Source organism: Sphaerodactylus townsendi, linkage group LG12 (assembly GCF_021028975.2).
Source record: "Sphaerodactylus townsendi isolate TG3544 linkage group LG12, MPM_Stown_v2.3, whole genome shotgun sequence".
In the NCBI taxonomy this organism is placed as follows: Eukaryota; Metazoa; Chordata; class Lepidosauria; order Squamata; family Sphaerodactylidae; genus Sphaerodactylus; species Sphaerodactylus townsendi.
In genome coordinates, this window is record NC_059436.1 from 10,755,605 (window position 1) to 10,779,007 (window position 23,403).

The 23,403-nt window shown below is 39.6% G+C and overlaps 1 protein-coding gene across 6 annotated transcripts in view; it reads right to left on the reverse strand.

Annotated features, from left to right (window-relative positions):
* Positions 1 to 416: 416 nt before the first annotated feature.
* The window catches only part of CDON (cell adhesion associated, oncogene regulated), a 111,807-nt gene continuing 88,820 nt past the window's right edge, over positions 417 to 23,403 (reverse strand). For all 6 annotated transcript variants that reach the window (XM_048512324.1, XM_048512321.1, XM_048512322.1 and 3 more), the window contains exons 9-20: positions 22,857 to 23,146; positions 20,914 to 21,085; positions 19,669 to 19,800; positions 17,631 to 17,837; positions 16,586 to 16,767; positions 15,613 to 15,718; positions 12,774 to 12,896; positions 11,536 to 11,763; positions 10,996 to 11,282; positions 7,937 to 8,016; positions 5,045 to 5,295; positions 417 to 4,516 (exon numbers count right to left, since the gene is read on the reverse strand). In XM_048512324.1, the coding sequence (XP_048368281.1) occupies positions 4,353 to 4,516; positions 5,045 to 5,295; positions 7,937 to 8,016; positions 10,996 to 11,282; positions 11,536 to 11,763; positions 12,774 to 12,896; positions 15,613 to 15,718; positions 16,586 to 16,767; positions 17,631 to 17,837; positions 19,669 to 19,800; positions 20,914 to 21,085; positions 22,857 to 23,146 (2,222 nt within the window). In that variant the 3' untranslated portion in view covers positions 417 to 4,352. The remainder of the gene's footprint in view (positions 4,517 to 5,044; positions 5,296 to 7,936; positions 8,017 to 10,995; positions 11,283 to 11,535; positions 11,764 to 12,773; positions 12,897 to 15,612; positions 15,719 to 16,585; positions 16,768 to 17,630; positions 17,838 to 19,668; positions 19,801 to 20,913; positions 21,086 to 22,856; positions 23,147 to 23,403) is intronic.

Genomic DNA, 23,403 nt, shown 5'->3' on the forward strand with positions numbered 1-23,403 from the left:
TGAATTAGGATCTCTGCACGCCAAGCAATTATTTATCACTGAGCCACAGCCTCACATCTGCTGGAACAGATGTAAGCAGATCAGAATGCAAGGCAAATAAAAAATTCTGTGCCAAACAGCTGATGGCAGTAAGGTCATATGAACCCACTCTTGCGGGTAATTATGAACTGGTTTGTTCAAGGCAACCCCCCCCCCCCCACTCAATTCCTAGGCAAAAATATTTGCACTGTTCACCATTAGGTGACATTATGGCAATCAAATATGCTCTACAGTGAAAGTAAAGTTTTTATTGACCAGTAAATTGTTAGCTTATTCATGAGGCTGCTTTAAAACAGTAAAGCACCAATTGTTGTACCTGGAAAGTCCAGGGATTCATCCATTCTCAGGCAGCCACAAACAGCAGACAGCAGTCATAATTATTACGCTCGTCATTAGACAAAGCAGCAGCATTCTCTTTAATATTAAAACATAAGAAAAATCCTGCCCCAAACTACATCATTTAAACATATGTACACTTCCAAAAAAAGATTACAACTTTTAAAAGGGAAAATATAGTATATTTTCTATATGATACAAAAGACATGCATCTTTAAATCATTTATTTGCAAGACGACAAAAGTACAAAATATAAAAACCGCCTATTGCTTAGACATCAATACTTTGTTTTAGCCAAGTGACTTTTTAGAGGCTCAAGGGTGAGGAAGAACGTGAACAGCTAAGGATGAGTACCCTCAGGGAAGCTGAAATCTTGTCTGAGCTCAAGAAATTACTGATGTGGAACCGCTTCAGCGCCAACCTGACTGCAGGTCAATTCCAGTGGGACATGCTTGCAGTGTGGCATCCCAGAATGCAACTGAAAGCCATTTGGGATACCCTCTGGGAGCTCCCTGTACTTACAACTGGGGGAAATAAGCCATGAGCTAACATGAATAGCTATGGCGTAACCAGACATCGCTCACCTAACTCATCTCATTCTTAACCAGGCAGCTGTATAACAATCTGAAAGTGAATTTCAGAAGTATGGGGGATAAAGCTTCCCAACAGCCATACAATACAAAGATGTCTTAAAAGACCAAGCAACCATTAACATGAACAGTTTAGATTTCTCCTTGCTTACCAAGTTTTGAACACATACATTCAAAGTCCTCTGTAAACATGAGGACTTGATATATTAAAAAGCTGGCATTCTGAAGATTTTAAATGAGAAAATCTCACAAAAGAACTCTTACAAAAGTGCTTTAGGGGCTTCCAAGGAAGCCCACAAGATTACTGGGCTTAAAATTTTTTGACAAGGCAGCAAAATAAAACCATATGAAGTAGGATGGCAAAACGCTAAGTGTCAGACAAACAAGATTTTCCTAGCTTCCCGGGCAAACTTTGCGAGCCAAAATTAGAAATCGGAATGGCCGCTTGGATTTGTGAAAGGGCCACATGCATAAGCTTTGTAAGGTTCATAAGAACATACCTATAGTTGGGAAAGCACACACATCCCCCTAAAATATTAAAGCAATATATAACTTTTATAAATAAAAATACAATAAAAGGGGGGAAACACTTAAAACAGTGTCACACGATATAAATAAAGCATTCCTTGATGAGATTCTACTAATACAACAGTTTACTTAAGACTGTCACAGCCTCCAAATATGACAACATTTAAAGACTCATGTTACCTGCCTGGGGTCTCTTGAATCAAACTGGCTCCATGTTACTGAAACGATGCCTTGAATTCCCACTTCAAAATTATGCTGACATTTTTGTTCTTGGGAAAGGCATCCATTTATGTCCAAACCAGCAAGGGCATTGCACATGACAGGTCACACTAACTTACAGGACTGATTCTTTTTCTACAGCTACAAAACATAATCCTTTGGAAGTCTCAATACGTTATCAGTTCAGTGTGGAGACACATAGCAGAGACTTTCTATAGGCCCATTAACCAAACCATGTCTTGTGCCAACTTGTTTCCTAGTGGAGAATATCCTTGCATAGTAACCCAGAAAAACGTACTGCAAATTCTCATTAGGGAGCCTTATTTATAAAATTATATAATATATATCATATCATATATTATATAAAATATATCACACACTATATACACACGTACAGCATTTGACATTTGCTGCAGCAGTTATAAAAACACAAAACTTGTTTTCATCACACACACACACAGTGTGGTACATTGCACCTGCGGGCATCTCCTCCGCGCTTCTATAAGGGGGGGGGGGGGGGTTGCAATTTTTATTTGGGCCGCTTTGCTCTCTTCTGCCTCCCCCTTGAATGGGGTGTTTCTGGTTCCTGTCTCTAGCTAAGAAAAATTAATTCATATTGCCTTGGGGCAACTGTAATTTTAAATTTATGTGCCTCTGATTCTTGGAAAAGGTGTTTTACAAGTGCAAGTTTGTTTTATTTATGCTGGTTAAAACCAGGAGGGGAAAATATGCAGCTTGCCTTGCGAGACATACATCACACGCCCTCTGCTATTTCTGAGACACAGGCAGATTTCTTAAAGCAGTACACGCAGCTGTTATACAACTCATGGCAAGTCTGACGCCACATCTTAACAGCGGAGGGTGAAGCGGAATCGATGCATTTTTAGTCAATAAAGTGAAGCAGGGATTCTGTGCCACTATTCCTAGCTGCCCAGTTTTGCATATACACACCCTACTCCCAACATTTTTTAAAAGGCGTTAAAGACAGTACAAGCACAGATATCTTTGGAAAGACCAAGGCAAAAGGATTCCATTTTGAACCCGGTATATAAACCAAATATAGCAAAAACATTGATCAGAAACCTCATCATAAATGCTTGATTTCCCCACCCCCCCTCTGCTCCAGTGTATTTACAAAACAGGGACAGCAGGACCTTCTTCTGGACCAATTTCCACAAAGGAGCACACAAGCTTTAGATTCTCACGTACGATGCATTTGCACCAACGGCTCTACGAGATGGGCTCCTCAATACAACTGCCGACAGCTAGTTAAGTCTGCATCCGCTTCCCAAACGTGTCCCCATTTAATGCTCACTTTTTTTTTTGCATTAAATTAGTGCATCAATTAAAAGGCACTGATTTCCTTGTGATTAGTCTACACAAACATTCTGAATCTCCCCCACTGTGGTCATTCTCCTGTATTCTCTTCAGTATAAATTACTTTTGTGTGCGTCCACTTAGTTAATTAAACAGCGCCCTCAACAACAGAATGGGAGGAGGAACTGTTTCTAATTCATTTTGTTTGCTTTCCTATCCCACAGACACATCAAAATTGTTGCTGCTCATTTGCTTTTTGGACAGCCACTACTATGCCATTAAAAATTAACCAGACTTAAGAAAAAAGCATATATTATAGGAAACAGCAAGGGAATGCCAGGAGACATTTCAAAATATTTAGAAGTGCAACAAGGGACACCAGCGAAGAATAGTCATGCTTAAGTTTTCTACCCAGCAGGAGGGGCTATGCATGAGCTTCTCAAAGATACACTGTGTCTTCCTACCTAGGATGAGTACAACAAGAACTCTGCACTCCTGTCTAGTACTGTCACTCAGATGAGCCCTGTTGCAAGCATGCCACTGGACAGCCAGCTTTCCCCAGTACTGACTGACCTATTTGGCGTGCAGAGTTAGGATTCACGTAGTTATTGGTACAAAGGCAACCTTTTCATTTTTGCCTTTTAAGAACTATTTCCCTAATGTGCTGTAACAGTTAAAACAGCTGGATCATTTGGAGCAGTGCTTCAATTTGTTCTACTTCCATTCACTGCAATCTTCCTGAAAGATCATAGCCCAAACGTTAGATGCTTAACCTGCAGACAAGCTAGAGTCTAAACCATTCTCAATAAGCAGGTTCAACAAATGCTTCCTCCAGTGTGAATCCAATCAACCTTTCCGACTCAATCTTGTCTAACTCCTTTGCTTACTACAGCCTCTGCCCCAGCTGGCTTCTACTCAGGCAGGTCTCATAACACCAGCACAACTTTTTAAGTAACCCAAGGGCACCCCTCCTTTTTATCAGCAGAAAAGCTGGCTGGATGCACCTCACTCTGCAGCAAGCACGGTTTGCAAAACAGTATCTACTCATGGAAGGCACCCTAATATGTTTCCCAATAATGACTACAGACCTGTTAGATAATCACAAAGGGGCGATTATCTTTCAATCTGGGAAGGGTGGGGAAGAATTTCTCAAGACATAAATAATATGAAAAGGCAAAAGATTTCTTTTTTAAAAATTACATTCATAGGACACTACACTCAAATAATAAATAGTGACTCTTATAATTAACATCCTGTCATCAGTCCCTTTCAGCGACTCGGCTGTGCAGCTACTGGCTTTAAGAGGGGAAAATGGTTGCTTCCTCAAGTCTCCTGTAGGTGGAGCTGCCGAAGGCCCCCCAAACTGTCCAACGTAACTCCATTCGAAATCCCTTCTGTTTTGTCATTACAGTCTTTTGAAAGAGGTTGAAGAATAAGTGGGCTCCAGCTCAGCATGTGATTGGATGTTTCCAAATGTGAACCATTCTCTGCAAATCAAAAGCAACAATCAGCATCCAGAATTACAGTAGTCTGGCAACCCCTACCCATCATCCACAATGCAAGATGTTCCGGTGCAAGACTCATCTGGCTCAGAAGCAAGGCTGTCAATCTGCTGAATCATCAGCCCCCCTTTCCCCTCCTGCAGGTCTTCTGCCTAAAGAATGCAGCCTGATTAATCGGAGCTGTTGAAATATAAGATCACAGCCGAAGGTGGTCCTGGCAGGGATTTGAATAAATTAGCACTGCGATTAAAATAAATCAGTCATCGCAACATAATCTAAGGAGAGTTCTGGGTGAAATCCATCAAGAAAGCAACCCAAGTTCATTATTTAAGCAAAGAGCCATGAAAGGCACTGCAACTTCAGTTCCTGACATACACTAGGAACCACAAAATATTTCAGCAATTGATCTCTGTCTAATCTTGGTTCTGGGCCAATGTTTTAGGGCGGCTTGAAGTAAACAGCAACCACTTGGAAGCCAACTATATTTTCCACCCTCTCCAAACTCCAGCATACCTTCTGTACAATCCGTATGGAGCGGATTCACATTTTCTTGGCAGTAAGAATCCTGGGAAGACAAGGACTCCCCATTCTCCTTGCCATCATCTTCCGTCTCAGTACTGCACCCGGGGACTGGTGGCGTTAAGCACATAGCAACCATCACATGATTCAGCGGCTTCATCTCTAAGCTGTCCTGCTGATAAGGTGCTATGATGGGCATCACAGGTACAGCGCTGCTGCCAAAAGTGCTGGTTTTCGTGAAACACCTAAAAAATTTTAAAAGGGGGAACTGTGAAAATGCCAAACACACCGATGCTTTTGTTGTCCTTGCATAAAATATGAAGGCTAATCATAACCAGAATTTTTAAACCACCTCTGGTCAAGTGCTGCAGTGTAACATCACTATTTCACTAGAGTAATTTCAGGGTGGAACTACATATTATGGAATTCAGTTATTATTTTCCCCAGCCGTTGAAAACATCCACATGCCCTGATTAGAACCACAGCAAGGGAAGAAGAGCTTTTTAACTCTTCTTGTGCTTTTTTCTCCAGCTGAAAGCTAATAACTGTAAGCTGCTTTTACTCCTGTTATGGAAAGTGTATAAATACTGGCCATTCCCCCCCCCCCCCCCAGTGCAACTTGGAGGTGGGGAATTTCAATGGGGAAAAAGTCATGAAAAGACAGCTACGGCACCCCCATTCCCCACACATACATGCTGGTCTTCTCTTTTAAGTCAAAACCCCCCCCCCCCGCTGTTACATGTAGAAAAGTATGGAAAAATAAAAGATTTCACAAAACATGTGAAATGAAATGACCAAAAGAGCTTTAATCAATGACAAGAAGAGCTTTAAATCAATTTGTTCCCTGAACTGGTAACTTAAACTCTTGCTAGAGAGCTGCTGATAGAGCAATTACGTTCAATATGGAATTCTTCACCATTGTAAACCTAAGAAGTGAGAACATGTTTCCCGACTCTTCCCAGAAAGAATCTTTGATAATTCTGAATTGTGAAAGGCTAGTCAAGCAGTGAAGGAAGTCAATTCCTTCTGGGCGAAGCTACTTAGCCTTTGCAGAACAAAAAAGGCAGCTTACAGCTAAAATCCTTTGTAGACATGTCCAGCACTAATCCACAAAGCACTGGGAAACTGCAAGTCCGGTAAAAGTTTGCAGCTCAGCGACCCAAGGACACTGGGGCAGTTATCCACTTGGTTTTTTTAAAAACAAATCAGAATAAATGCTAACTGGTGCTGAATTTGTAATTAATGTTTAATCTAACAAAAGCAACCGTACCTTATATTTAGGACTGACATATGATATAAAGCATATATAATGATAAAAAATGTTTCCAGAACTGTTCTAAGTGGATGGGAGAAAAACTTCCCTTTACTGTTTTGGGCCTTAATGGTCACAGGAAGCCCTGACTTCTGGAGGATCTGCATGAATACCAAAATGTATGTTACTGCTTCACAATTAACAAGTCCAAGAATTACTACACATACTACAGCAGTTGTTCTATAATACAACAAGCTGCTGTAGGAGCCTTGCTTACTTAAGTGGACAGTAGAGGAATCAGGACTGGCTCAAAGGCTAAGCCATTTAATTTCTGCTTGTTTTACACTGAGAGGGAAGACATTTGCTATATTCTGCCACAAACAAACTTAAAGCTGTTTGATAGAGGGTGTTCCCTTACTGGTCAAACCACTAAGCTCAAAATATACAGCCAGAACAGGTAGTGTATTTCATCATCTCTGAAGTAGGAAAATTACTTCAGATTAATTCATAACCCCCCAACTACTAAAATATTCATCATGTCCATCTATGAACACTGAATAAACACTGTGTTTGTTTGATGTAATGACTCAGGCTAGTCAACAGTGTGCAAAGTAGGACCTCAGACAGGGCTAGTACTTCTTTCTGGTAATTCAGTGTCTATCTTCTACCACCACCCCCATCCTGGACAGCTAAATTTCAAGTTTACCACCCCTTGCAAGTTGTAAATATTAAGTGCAGTATCTGAAGGGCTGTAAGATGGAAGTTCTCCCAGCATGAAGGCTCTGATCCATAAATTAAGACTTCCTTGACATCTCTTTTCAACTATGCCCCCCATCATACACCCCAAACAGTCAGTCTAGAAAGCTGGAAGACATTTGCGTCAAGATAATTATGGGGTGGGTAGGTGGGTAGCTGTGTTGGTCTGTAGTAGAAGAGCTGGTTTGAGTCCAGTAGCACATTAGAGATCAACAAGAGTTTGGGGATTTTATCTTCAGAGAGTTAAAGCGCCCCTTGTCTGATAGGTGCCAAGTAAGTGAATTCAAATCCAAAAAATTCTATGGTGAATTGGAGATTGGTTTGTTCATTAGGGTCTTACTGGTCATGGAGGGAGAGAAGGTTTAGCAACTTTTACAAAAGGAGAAAGATGATACATGTATATTACATCCAGTGCTTGGGTGACTTATGTTACTACTAATTTATCCAACTCTTCCCTAATGCAAAATAATGCTTTATTTTAATGAAGGTTAATTTGTTCAGACAGGATTCAACTCAAACGTTTACTTAAAATTTGATTTGCCTCAACAAATGCTGGTTTAATTTCCTCCACTCTGTAAGAAGCACTGAACATAGATACAAACACCAGCAAACCTTATTATCCAATACCATGGACTTTTCTTAATTCATGCTAAGCTTCACAACTCAATTAACACTTCCCCTCACATCGGGTGGCTTGTGCATGAATGTAAAGAAGCTAGGAAATGGTTAATGTATTCCTGTCAGGCATTCAATAACAGAAGAAATCATACTTGCTATTTGAGAGCTTTGTGATCATTAAAATGTAAAAAGTATCCTGAGCACCAGAACCTGGCAACAGAAAATGCAAATTACCCCTCCTGTTCCCCCAAATCTGTTACCTGTTATTGTTCCGACAGTTCCGGCAGTTAGCACATTCAGAAGGGTCTATCTGAGGGACTGCTGTGTACAGTCCACCACCCTGGACAATACAGAAAAAGAAACTGAACTCAGAATAATGCAAGACATTGAAGGATGCTGTGACAAATGGACATTAGGCTGGGAGATTTGGGTGCAAAAAATCCTGGATTCGGCCCGAATCTGGGTGAATTCGGGCCAAAATTGGCCGAATGTGTCCTGCCTGAATACAAATGAATCCGAATGCAAGGTATTCGGGCTTTTGGGAGGTATTTTTTTTGGTGTTTTTTCATGTTTGCCGCAGGGTGGTCTCGGCCTGCAGGGGGAGCATTGTAAAGCTAGAGGCACCAAAATTTCAGGGTATCATCTGTCCTGTCCTGATGATACCACCTGAGTTTGGTGAAATTTGGTTGGGGGGGCAAAGTTATGGACCCCCAAAGGGTTTCCAGTGGGAGCTAACAGGAGATGGGGCTATTTGGGGCTATTTGGGGACCCATTTGAGGGTCCATAACTTTGTCCCCCCTGAACCAAACTTCACCAAACATGGGTGGTACCATTGGGGCTGTCTCTGGATGATAGCCTGAAAATTTGGTGCCACTAGCTTTAAAAATGTGCCCCTGCAGGCCAAAATGCAAAACCACCCCAAAATACCAAAAAAATCACAGGCCCAAATTTTTCGGGTATACCTGAATATTCAGGTATATCCGAATATGTTATTTGTCTTATTCGGGCATACAGATAATTTTATGCCCTAATGAATCCAAATCCGAATTTTACCGAATTTCTAGGGTATTGACCAAGCCTAACGGACACCAATCAATGCAGCAGATTAATTCCAGCCTAAATGATAGCTGTCATTTATCTGAAAAGCTAAACACATCACACTGCCAAGTTTCTATTTTGTGAAGCAGAAATTTCAACTACAGCAAAGCAGGTATCTGTAGCTTAGATATGTCCCTGGTAATTTTCTTGGTCCCCGTTTTCAGAGTTAAACTCTCAAATTCAGCAAAAAACCTAAATTGCTTCAGCACCAATGTCAGACATTACAAAATTATCTGTGTGGACAGTGAGTTATATGTGCCTGATGTGAGAATCTGTCCTTATTTTCTTGCAATTACTCTGATTAGATCAGCTCGCTTCACTAAACGTAGTTTTGAAATTTTCTGTATTTTTACAGATGTAGTAATTCATCAGCCAAGAGCTATTTGGGAGTGAGAAGGATTCTGAGTTGTTGGTTTTGGCCACAGAAAACCTTTGCAAATAAAAATGCCTAGATTAACACATACCTCACTGCTGAATAGTAGGTGGATAAAGATTTGAAAACTATTTGAACATGAAGCTGTACAGGTGGCAAGAGAAAATATGCACTTTATGCTTTTGGACCAAGACCGTAAAAAACAGTTCTACTCTATTTTATTTAGCACTCTATGGAAGCCAGATGACATTTTGGTCCATACCCTGAAGGCAATGCTGAATTGTGTGAGAGCTGAAGGGTTTTAAGATTCAAGGGACAAGTCTCTAAGAAACTTATGCCCATTCATACTCTAGTCGGATATTCAAAGCAGAAAACATTATTTATTATTTAGATTTATCCCCTGCCCTTTACGTCAGCCTCAGGGCATAAGTTACATACTCCTCAGATTTAATGAGAGGCAAGTATATCTCAGAAATCTGGCAATACAACCTTCAAAATACTCAGAATTGATAATCAGGAAAGGATTTAAGGACTGCATGCCAAGAAATACATACACTTGCCCTTCAGACATGAGCATTTTATACTCTTGAGTACAAATGAGTGCCACTGATAAAAGATCAGAGCTTGTTGCCAATATGTTCCCAGGCACAATTCAAACGTGCTGGCTTTCACCCTGAAAGCCTCGAGCAGCTGGGGAAAATGGGATTTGAAAAACTGTATGAACCAGATTTGTCTGCAGCAAGTCAGCCTTTCAGAAAAGCCAGGCAGGCAGCAGTCTTTGGTAATACCATATTCCTCCTAGACAGATTCACGAGGCTCTTACACTTTCATTTCAAAAGCCAGCTTGTTTCAGTTCCTCAAGGCAGTCGGGATGAATTGGTTCTGCTGTGTTATTAGTGCTTATCTGTTGCTTAATTTAATGGATTTTAAATTAACCTTAATTTGTACTTAATTGATTTTACTGTACGCAACTTTCAATGTTTGCTGAAAGAGAAACTGCTTTAAAATACTGAAATAAAATCTGTGACTAGTAAAGAGAATTAACTGTCATGGTTTATTTGTTATAACTGATTTTAATTCTATGCAAAAAAAAAATACCAAGGGGAAAAAAAGGAAACTATCTGTCAGTTCCAAGTTTGGCCACCTGAAATTCTTCAGCTCAAACATGCTTTGATCCTTTAGCCCTATTCAGACATTGCAAACAGATGGACAGTTTGCAACAGGTATGTATTGTGATAAGGAAAAGCTGGATCCTTCAGTTAGTGCAGTGAGAGGCCCTGGCCTCAAAGAAACCTGGAAACTAAGGCATAAAATCCTTGGGTTTTAGGGTGTAGGAACTGATTCCCCTTTTTGAGACAGATAGGCAGGGAAGCAATAACCATTTGCTCAACTGCCAAGAAGAGGCTGTTTGGGTACCCCGAGCTGTAAACAAGGATTTGCTCCTGGTTATGAATAGGTAAAAGGAATGGTGGGAAGCGTGCTGATACAAACCCTTCAAACTTCTCTAACCATCAAAATTCCAAACTTCGCATTTCATAATTGCCATCCCCAAAATCCCAGCATGAGGTCAGCTTAGCAATTAATTCATGCGCTCAAAATTCAGAGTACTCTTTAAACAAGGAGGGATCATTCAACATAAAAGCTAATTTTTCTCTTTAGCTACAAAGGTTTGAAGAAATTGTGGTAAAGATGACAGCAAGTTAGTAACAGGGTATTTCAATAATAATCTGGCTTCCAAGTTGACAATACAAATCACATTATGAAGCAAGTGGCATAACTGAGAAGTACAATAATCATTTAACATTCTACACCTTTAAAATTCAAGAGAAACTTAATAAATTCACTTACATTTCCTAGGTGATGTGTATGTTCATATTCTACATGAGCTCTAGATAGAGAGTTAGTGTGTCCTGGATAAACACCAGTTCCTCCATTCACAACACCATTCATGATCCCATTCATCCCATTAGGAATCTTGTGATGGTGGTGAAGGCAACCATTAGTAACATTTCCATTACTGATAAAGTTTCCATGGATGTTGCCATTGATACGACTTGTGCCTGGCAACGTAGTATACTCAACTATTTGCCCATTGATATCAGCACCTTGATAGAGGTAACTAGGAGGGTCATATTCTGAAAAAATGAAACCCAGGAGAAACATCTTAACAAATGGCAACTGAAATCTCAACCAAACACATATATTACATTTGAGAGTCTGTATATGGAGGAGGCATGGGGCTGAATGATAATCAGCACATTTCATATGAGGACTAAAGCCATTTCACCACCACCCTCAACCCCTTTCACATTATTCAGCTGAAAACTCATGCTTTACACCAATTGGGCTCTGTAGCAGAGGACATTAAGTATACTTGAAGGAACTTACTCTGCATGACATTTTGCTGGCGGTTCTTCCACAGACACATGGCAATGAAAACTATAAGTATAAGAACCATGACTCCAAGGACACATCCCACAATCAGGTACAGCATGTCACTACTCCGGACAGGGCCATTTGGTTGACCAGCATTACTTCCAGCTCCACGATCAATAGAATTAGGTGGTGTGCTAAGATCCTTCACTGGGTATTCTGATGCTCCAGGTGTACGCCGGACTGATTGGGATGAAAAATATTCCACAAACACAAATCTGAGTTTACAGAAGTATGACTGACCATACAAACTATTCTATTCATACCATAACTACTATGAACTACAACACAGGTTAGCATGGCTAATCAGCTAGAGGATAATATACATTTGCTTTGGGTCACCCAACAGCCATGAACTTAAAACCCAAATTAACATAAAACATGGAGAGATGGCAGGCCTTGAAAGTACACTGTAGTAGTTTTCAAATTCTATTTGGGGGCTAAGAGGTAACAATATGAAAATGCCTTGGGCTCTGTGTCCTGATCACTGGCATTCCAGGGCAAGAGGTTGGTGGCCACTGAGCAAAACAAGATGAAGGATGAGACGGACCCTCTATATATCCTTGTTCATGTCGTTCAGCTATAAACAAATTCTGCCCATACTTTCGCAAATTTCAATTATTATTGCATGTAAGAATGAATGTAAATGAGCTGTTGAGCAAGTCTTTTGCCAAATGCTGCATGCTGATGCCTTGAACTAAACACAGATGGACCACATGAAAGAGGATGTATATGCTGAGATACATCTGAGGAAACAGCAGCTTTATGGACCGGATGTGAAGTTTTCTTAGTGATCACATTAGGTTTAATGCCATATGGGCATCTAGGATAGTGTACTGAACAACTATGTTAGTGTGCTGTCTCCCAAAAATTAACCAGCTGAAAACACTAAAAAGTCAAAACAAATTGTTGTATATATGGATTAAGGTCAGACACTAAGTATGATTAGTAAGTGATGCAAAGTCATATTCAATTATTATAACGAGATGAACAGACTGGCCACCTAGGACTGAGTAGACATGGGTTCAAATTCTGTACTATAAGAACTACTGGGTGACCGTTGGCAGTTTAGCATACTTTGTGAGATTGTTGTAAAAATCCAATATGGCAGAACTATGTAAAGTCAGTCTGAGCTCCTTGGAGCACAGAAGAGATTTAAACACGACAAATCAATCTCCCTCCCCCGTTCTCACCTTTGGTTTCACAGATCATTACATTGCTGTAATCACTTTCTCCTCCTTCGTTATAACACTGCATTTTGATATCATATGATGTTTCAGGTTGGAGGTGGCTTATCAAGTGCAACTGTTTGGTACCTAGAAAGAATACAGCCAGAGGTGCTTTTTGTTCAACATGAACTGTGTACTTTGGAAACAAAAAATGAATTATGATCTGCTGCAATTTGAATTTGACTCAGCGATATGCACTGGGATGTTTGCAGTCTCTTGAATTTGGAATTAATTTCCCCAAGTAATCTTTTTGCTTACAATTTTCATTTACACGCTTGTTTCACAGGTGGAATGTAGCTACTGTTTTAACACAGAGCCTCAAGGGCACAGACCGAATCAGGCAACTACATAAAACTGTTAATATGAATATTTTGCAAAATGCAGTTGCTCAAACTCTGCATTTTGGCCAATATACTGCAGTGGTACTACTACTGCTTTTGCAAAATGAGACACACAACTCTTTACATGGGCCACAAGACTTGACACCATACACTTCTACAATGGCGTTCCAAGAATATCCACAAATAGGAACAACTTAAGTAGTTCCTTATCCAGACTAGGAGGAATCTCAGACACCTATCTGAGCTTGTTAAAAAAGCTTTGATATTGTGTTCATTTGACTACCTATATTGGGGATTCCGATCCCAACAAGCTCATAGATAGCAATTAATTGTGTTGGGCTTAAAGCCAATCTGCTATTTAAGCATATAAAGTTGCTGAAGAATCTCAGGTGATGAACAACTTTTCAATAAAGTTTTAATGCATTCATGTTTGTATAGTGGGTTCCCTTAAATATGAATGCAGCTACAGGTTGATCTGGAATCCTGACTTCCCCCAAGGCAGCCATTTTCCAAGGCTTTAGTTTCATCTTCTCTCGTCTTCCACCCAAAACATTCTTTTCAGTAATTAAATCAGGTTTTAGGTTTCTCCTTCCAACTATTACTGGGACTGGAATCAGTACAAGCATTTCAACTCTGCTCTTCATAAAATAGTGCAAGGAAAAATGTAAGCAACTTTCAACAGAAGGGATTTTTAAAGCTCTCTCTCTCTAAAGGAACCAACCATGGAACAGTTTCAGCACGTAAGATGAAAAGGTTTATTGCTATGTTTTTGCTGAAATGGCAAAGCCAGCAACTATTTAATGAACAGCAAAATGAAATTTAAAAAAATAATTTAGCTTATGGCAACATATTCAAAGAAGGCATCAGAGGCATGACTCAGTCTCAAAGGACAAGTCTGAATAGGAAATGATAATTAAACCTCAGGCTATCAATGAAAGAGCTTTTTATCAATTCAGTATTTGGAAAGGGAAATCTTGTTAAAATTTGACACACTAAAGCGTAAACAGAACGAAGTGGACATTTGTAGTGACGTAGCATCTGAACAAAGAACAGAAAAGATTCCTTTTATACATTTGTCTCTGTATAATTGAGGCTGAATGTACTAGTTTAATTAACAAAAGAGCTGTAGCTATTTCATGGACCAAAGAAAAATCTGCTGTGTAACATTTCCCACAGTCTTGCAACTTTCTGTTCCAAGCTTTGGAGCAGCAACACAGCTGCTAGTGATTTCAGGGTTCCACAACATTTCAGTAATGCATAAACTCAACAATCAGAAATGAGCAAATTTCACAGCACCGCAGAACGGACTTAAATATTTATAAATATAGATTCAATATACAAGAGAGGCTAGACAGCAATAGACTACTAAAAACTAGAGATATGCAATTTAAGCATATTCAAAATTAACTGAATAATAACCTATTTGCAACATTTCCAAATCTGAACCTTATAATTCTGAATACTTGAAATTAAACTGGCTCCTGTTTAAACAAAAGCATGAACATGAGGCATATTTCCTCAGTCTAGTTCCAAGGTGGTAAGGGCAGGGAGTCCATTCTCTCCTGGTTAGCACTGCTATGGTTCTGCCAAAGGAAGGGAGACTAGAATGAGGGCAAAAGCAGCGATTGATGTTTCTCTGTACATAAGAGTCCTGAAAAAGGTACAGACAATAGACAGCACTTTCACATTGGTTCCCTCTAACTGAAAGGCAGGCACAGCTGCTTTACAGTCCTGCAGCTATCCCCCGACAATCTGCAGTCAGCTAATGTTTTGCATGATGAAATAGTCCCTGTGACAAGTCCAACAGTTGCTGGAGTCGGCTGCTTGTTCTCCCATTACCATCTGTTGCTCCAACCTGCCTGCCAGGGCTGCCAGGAGGGCAAAGAGGAGTTTTAGGATCATAAAATTGAAAGAGACCACAAGGGCCATCAAGTCCAACCCCCTGCCATGCAGGAACACACAATCAAAGCACCGACTTAGTGCATAAGGATTCACTCCACAAACTATTCAGAGGGATAAGGTAGTGAGGAGAGGTACTTAGGTTGAATATGACTGCAGGAACTAAGTGAGCAACAAACTTGTATTCACGAACCAAAGCCAATGCTTTAAAGTACCCCAAGGCTAAAGTTTTGAAACTTTCTTTCTCAGAATACCAGGGAATGGCTTGACTGGTTTTATGACAGAGCCAGACAGATTTAAGCAGTCCAATTTATCCGAGTGCCTTATTCTGAGACTCCAGAGGAATCCAGAAGGGCTCACTCCTTGAGCATTAGTCACCACATCATTTGAGAAAGCCATAGGAGCAAAACTCCCTTTGTCAACAGTAGACATCTATTTCCTTGTGACTATTCAATTATGACCTCTCACTTTACATCTCAACATAGTATCTTTAGCTGATACATCTCACTATCCCTTCTAAGTAACAGGCACCTTGCTGTGCATACCACTAGAGCATATCTTACCTTCTACAACATCTCGCTTATAGTCACTATCATTGTCGCTATCTGTTGGCCGATAGTAGATATAAAAACCTTGAATAGGTGTATTGTTGTTATTCGAAGTAATGTACTGGAATAGAAACACATAATCTTTGTTCACCAAAACTGTAGTCTAAAAGGTTTATAGACATGCTGTTAATGAATATGTTTAACCATCTGGGCAGAAGTTTTGCAACATGAGGTCTGCTTTACTGAAAACTAACAAAAAAGCAATGTAAACTAAGCAGAGGGGCCACAAAGACTTTTACAGTTTTGTCATTTTCTTCTGTTGACCACACATCAAAATATTCCATAGTTATACTTAAGTCTGCAGATGCATCAGTAACAAGAATGGAAAAATTAAATAATACCCCAGAGGCAATTCAGAAGATTCATCCAAATGTCAGTACATTTTAAGACAATGCGCCTTATTTTGTACTAATTTTAATAAGGCTACAACTCAGTTTTACTAGCTAGTAAGATATAAGTAACAAAACAAGTGTGAGGGAAACAGTGGTTGAGCAACCAGTGCCATACTGATTGTTTCAGAGACTGGGAGCTCTTGCAGCAGATCATAAGATCACTGAAAAGCTTACACGGTCCAATACTATGTACACTGATGAAGGCTATCCAAACAGGACAGAACCAGCAGCCAGTATGTGAACTGTTTTGAATTTGGATAAAACTGCTGAACAGCTTGAACAGAATAAAGAACTATGACTGCACTGCAAGTGACTTTAAGGTGACAAAAACCTCAGCAAAGAAAGCCTCTCTTTCCTACAGTGCTTTCATGAGTAGTCTTTCATGTCAGTAGTCTTTATTACTCCTTGTTTTGTCAGAGTTAAGTCAGACGTATGCTTTAACGATGAGACTAGCAAGTCATATAGACTATTCTGGGAAAGACACATATACAATATACCGCAGTCTATCCAGAGAAGGGAAAGAAACAGATACTTACAGTCCATTTTAACATGATCTGTGTATCGCTGACTGCCTCTGTATAAGCAATGTGAGGGCCTGTTATGGGCCGGTTGGAAAATCGGTTGGTAAAGCCAGCTACTTGATAAGGCCGAGATGCAGAACTTCGTGGGCTCTCCCCATAATTATTGATAGCAATCACTCGGAATTTATAGGTGGCTCCTTTCAAAAGATGGAGAGAAAGGGTGGGGGGAGGGGAGAAGATTAAGTGACAGGATAAAATCCAGTGAGAAGAACCTATCCGTTCATCTATAGTCCAGCCACTACACATCAGTCTGTGTTAAAGAATTAGGTCTATGAAGTCACCAAGTGGCCATCCCCAACCCAAGGAAGGAGATTTTTCAGACAACTATTTAGAAAATACTCAATACTAGACACCCAGTTCTTGGAATATAAAGCAAGATGAAAGGGTTTGCACATATAGCTCTGCCCCTTTCACCTTGAGCAGAATGTAAAATATGACAGAGCCAAATACAGGATTAATTTAGGGAGATTCATGGCACAGAAGGATAATTTGGATGAAGGAGACTATATTTTTGTTTTGAATCAGAGAAAGACAGGCTAGGCATAATGGGTAAGGGGCATGCTGCATGGGCACACACAAACCATACACTGAATCGCTGTATTTGGGTTAGGATTTGGTTAAGATACAAGCATTTCTGATTAGGGACTCACTTTCATGCTTCATAGTAGCATGCTGTTCAGGTACTAGGGCGGAAATGATTTTGTCACAACAGAGAAGCAGGGACTGGTAATGTTTCTCTGAATTTTGTACAGCATCAGTGGCAATCCCAGGCTATGCCTGGAGAGCATGCAACACAGCCACCTTGCTAAAAAGATCTGAATCTGTTCAGTGTCCAGACTGATGACCCCCTTATGTACATCAGCCTGAATTCCATAATAGAACACAATAAAAACTGAAGTAATGCCTCAGTTTTTAAGAGGATCAACTTGGCTGCATTCCAAGATACTGCTAATGTTAATCATGTTATCTGTTCATTAAGGTCACTGGTGCATATTAATACCTGGTTCCAAAAAGCGAACTTCGACTGAAAGTTTGGAAGGGGAGATGTTATCAGCTGCAACCTTCCAGTCACCATTCTTGCTCGTGCGCTTATATTCTACTTTAAAGGCTGTAATAGGAGATCCACCATTCGCTCGTGGGATCCAAGTGACATAAACAGATGTCTCCGAAGCTGTAGAGATAGTAGGTCGATCTGGTGCCTCCGGAACTGAAACCAGGAATGGAGAAACCATTCTAAATTGTGTACAAAGTTTACAAGCCTCCTATATTTGCAATGGTCACATATGCTTCAATTATACATTACATTTCAATGCAGTTAGAAAGAATAAACTTGATCCAAGAGAGTCTTAAGTCCAGGAAATTGTTCCTTAAACTCAAACATGGAGACAATTAAAGATTCTTACAGAAATAGACTACTGAAATAGCTGCCAAGACAGTCGATATACAACAACTATGCTGTGCAAGACCACTGAATTACGTCAGCACACACCAGCTCTGTAGTATTAGCACATCAAGTATTAGCACATTCAAGATCACAGAAACAGGCAGGCTAATCTACTACAGCACCCCTGCTTGGTACTATACTGAATTCATCTTGTTATGCAGAAGTGGAAGGTCTAAAATCTGAACAGGAATTCCAAGGCCCATGAAAGCTTTGTTTCTATGTCTGTCAAGTACCAAGATGTTTTAATCACTCGAAAACAAATCAGCTAGCAGTCAAACCCAAGAAGATCATATTAATACTTACTCAACTCACTTGAAGTTAGACAGCGGTGGAAACAGAAAGAATGGAGAGAGGTAGGGTTAGTAAGCCTGATTACAAGCTTTCTGACATATCCTGCAGTCTCTATTGGATTGTTTTACACATGTTCTTTAACTATTAGTGACAGAGGGAAAGGGGGAATTTAATATGAAAAAGATATCATGAGATTGTAAGTTATGACTAGCTTCCAGTTCATCAACATCTGACAGAGTAAACCTTATGGTGATCTTGCATTTTTACACAAAACACCACACATTCAAGAATTAACTGTTTCAAATTCATGTATAATGTGGCATAAAACGATGTAATTAAACATGGTTTGTAAAATTGGGTAATATGACTGGACTGACGGAATCTGCATTGTATCAGAAGCCCAATGTTGTATAGGGTAGAACAGTCTACTAATTCACTCGCTTAATTTCAACATCTGAACATATTCTATTGCTCAGGATATTATTCATATGTTTTTTTCTAGCAAAATAAATTTTCATTTGCAAATACAGGTTCTTATACCACAAGCAATTTTTTGTAGATCACAAACATCAAAAGACAGAAACATCAAAATGATTCCTGAATATCATGTTATTCACCCACTATCCTACAATAAGAAAGAATAATGCTAAGTTTCTATAAGGAATCAGACCATCATTCCATCCAATACCATCTATTAATTGGTCAGTAAGGCTTTTTAGTGGACTTTTAATACCGTATAAGCCTGCTTATCAGTCATCTACCTAGCCCTGCTCCATACGTTCCTGCCTTCAGAAGTCAGGTAGTGCCTTCTCTGTAGTGGTGACCTGGTTATGGAACATCCTGACATAATCACTACAACATTCTACACACTAAATGAAGTCTGTTTGGTTCACATATTTCTTAAATAATTGGATCCAATAATATTTGTTTTTGTTTCAACAAACTGTTATTTTCATTGTATCTCTCTGTACCCTATCATGAGGCTCATTTGAATGAAAAAGAGCTATATATATATTTTAACAAAAAGTTTTATTATTACATTATTACATTAAACATTACATATTAGACATTCTAATAATAAACATTCAAACCCAACCTAATCACATATCACAGAGCTATATATTTTAACACACCCACACAAAATCAAACGTCCAACTGGCAATAGTTCTCTACAGTCTCAGACAACAATCTTTGCCAACACTCACTCTTTGTCAATAACCAATATTTTAAAACTAGAGATACCTAGGACTGAACATCAGATGTTCTACATGCAAATGTTATGCATTGCCTGAGTTATACTTACCTCCACTATGTCGAGACGAATCTGGAAGGACTACACCAAAATTGTTGGTTGACCCTTCCTGAATGACAGGGTGCTTAGGAATGCCAACTGGTTGAGATGGGGTCTGTGTGTTTTTTGAGGAGGATGATCTTTCTAATAAATGTTGGAAACAAACTCCATGAGTGGATGAGATAGCGCTGAAAAATTATTAGCCATTGTACCATCGTAGCACACTGCACCTTTCAACAAGCTTAAAGTCACAGACACTGTATACAATTTCTGCTTTACTTTAAACTCAACACTGCCCTATACAAGGCTTGTGTCAACTAAAAAAGGCCTGTTGCTAATTAAATGTCACAGAGTAAAGGTGAGTTGAAGCAGATTACTCCCAACTACTAAAGACACCATCCAAAACGAAACATTTTTTTGTTTTAAAAGCATGCAGACTTGGGAAAAACCCCAAGGAACAGACTTCAATAATTTATTGTCAATTCATTCACAGGCACAATTCAAAATGCAAGGGCTCAGTGGATTGGGATGTCGGTATTAAAAGACCAACTCTCACACTAACCAGATAGCTAGAAAAAAAACCTGCGCCAAAGGGTCTTCCCTGTGTACCCCTCAAGCTTCTTAAGTAAGGTATGTGGCAACTGAGACAGGGTTTCTATTAAGCAGGGGCCACAGTGGCAGAATGCCCTCTTTGCAATGCCCAGGTCAAAAACTAATTTGTCCAACCATTTGGTTGAGATTTTCTCCTCCACCATCAACGATCAGTACTTGTTTTAAAGATGTTTTGAGCCATCCCAAACACTTGAACGGAACCTGTTAAATACTTTTAATGAATACAATGATTGTAAAATATCTATAAACAAGCTCGGGAGCTTTAGTCACAGCTGTCAAAGCTGGGCAAATTTACAGCAGGTCTGAATATGGTTTTAATGGGACTGTATCCCCTGAGGTGGACCATACCCCCATTCTACCACTCCAATGAGCAACGCTTATTTATTAGAATATTTATACCCCAAATTTCCCTTTGGCTAAAGTCTGAAGTACTCCTCTAAACAAAACCGCATGTTCAATGGCTGAAGAGTTATTCGCTCCTGTGACAGGAGAAAGGCTACTTGGAGGAAGGTTAGAGTCATCACACTATCTTCGGTTTTTCTGGGTATTATGTTAGGGAACTTAAGAGGAACTTAAGAGGAGAAAAGATCTCATCTACTGAAGCATTCTGGAGAAGAGGTATAGAATAGCAAACACCACATTTACCTTTGCTGGTACGAAAAGTAAGCATAGAAGGTTGCCCTTCACCAGCAGCACTTCTAGCTACCATCAAGACTTCATAAAGACTGGAGGGTTCCAGTTCTGAGAGACGAAGTTCATTTTCACTTCCAGGAACACGAATTGTATTCCAACTGGACACATTGACATTATCATCCAGCTGTATAAAAGAGGAAGCACAAGATACTAAGAGAGAGAAAAACCCAACCTAAATCTATTGGGGTTATATAAGAGGCGATAAAAGACTAAATCTGATCTGATCCTAGCTATTCTACTAGAACAAGGTGTAACAAGCATGTAAGTGCGCTATGACAATGTAATGTATGGAAAAATGGAGGAAAATATAGCACGTATTTCCTTTATATTGCTTAATTAAGAAAACCCCAAAGGCACTGAAACCTGCTTATGCACTAAAAAAATCCACCCAAAGGACAATGTGTGTGATGCTGTGGTTGTTGTTTGCTCATTTCAACAGAGTTTAACTCATCTCCATGGATGCCACTGAGGAACCTCACCATTCACATTCATTATTTGTTGGTTTTGTATCTGACTGGTGATCACAGTACCTTTTGATTTTGATTTGAGAAGCACAGTTAAGCCATGTGAATTCATAACTTTTGTTTATTTACTTAATTCATCTATATTCCACCTTCTTCACCAATGGAGCCCAAAGCAGCTTCCATCATTCTCCCCTCCTCCATTTTATCCTCACAACACTGCCATGAGGTAAGTTAGGCTCCAAGAGTGTGAGTGGCCTACAGAAGACTAGATTTTCCCCTCATGCAAAGCTTTCCCCCCCTAAATTCTGAAGGGAAAAACAGAAGTTCTGTCCAACATGATTAAATGCAAGAGTTCCAGATCTATCATTTAGGTTGAATTGATGTAATGGAATTATCAAAGTGTATACTGAGGCTCTCACATGGCAAAATATGTCCTATGGTTCTTAAATACCTTGGGAGAAAATTCCAGGTGGCAATTTTGCAAATTCAGTAGCAGACATAAAAAACCTAGCAGCACAAACACTGTGAAATTAATCAGCAAAATCCATCTATAAATCCCAAAAAATGAAGGAAATAGATTTCCAATATGCAGTGAAAGCTCTTGATTTAACTGAACCAACTATGTCTGGATGCAACATTATATAAACAGCCTGTCATACGATTTCAAGGATTTTGCCAGATCAAAAAATACTTTGTGGTATTTCTGGTTTTAGGTCAAAATGAAACCAGGATACACACAGATGAACAGCTTCAATTTATGGGAAAGCTTGGCTTGCAACTTAAGCAAACATGTTGCTGGTTCTAATTTTGGGTCAAAGTATTTTTACATAGCTAGACACAAGCTGCAAAACGTTTCCTTAGAAAGCATCAGTACTAAAAAAAGTCAGACATATGCATTTTCAACCAAAATTTTAGCAATAATATTTCTCCATTTAAGTACATAATTCTCATTATAGCTTCATTTACTATGATGAATACACAGGCACATACAGAGGGTGCAAATGAACTTCAATCTCTATCACTACCAATCTAGTGATTAATTGTATCATCTTGTTGTATCACTATTGTTAACGCCAGGGATTTTTTGCAGCTTTCCAAAATTCACGGTTTTTAACCACTGAAACATTAAGTTCTGTTTGGTAATAAAATGCTGCAAGTCTTAGGATGAAACAAGCAATACCAAGTCCTTCAGTCTACCATGCAGATGTGATGTCACTTTAAAAACTGTGCCCCCCCCTCGCCCTGCCACTTTTCAAAGCATTACAGATGCCCAAAAGGGATTGCCCCTTTTCCATTTTCAAGAGCCCAAATGGTTATGCAACAAACTTGAGGGTGCACCATTGTGAGTTTCTCCCTCAATTACTTATCCATTCTGCCAACAGCAGCAAGAGGAAAGAACATTAGATATGAGATAAATCAATGAAGAATTACCTTACGATATTTCACAAAATAGAAATTAACTGGCAGGCCGCCGTCCTTTCCAGGCCTCCACACAAGGTTGTACTGGTCAGGTTTAAGTGTCTGTGGAGGGCTGAGAATGATTGGAGCATCAGGTGGAGAAACGCCATTCAAAGCTTCTTCTGTAGCAGCTTCATCAGTCATCTCAGTGGGGGATAAACTTGGGAGGGCCATTCCTGAATCAGAATCTCCATCACCTTCATCACCCTGAGCAGCTTCCACAGGAGCTGCTGCATCTGGCTTCATACTAGCTTCATAAGAAACTGCAGAAGGAAGGAAGTTAGAAGCAGAAATAGGCTAAGCAGTTCTGTGCAGACCTGAGAATGATGTACAGCCCACAGCACAGATGTGGGTATTTTAAACAAATTGGAATCTTCAAACTTCGGTCTTAGATCTTCATGGCAAAAAGGAAACAATCTCATGGAATGATATCATGCAATGGAGTGTTGATTCAAAGAGTGTTGATTAACATATGAAGTGACAATGAATAATGTTTAAGGAATGCACAATTATGATTACT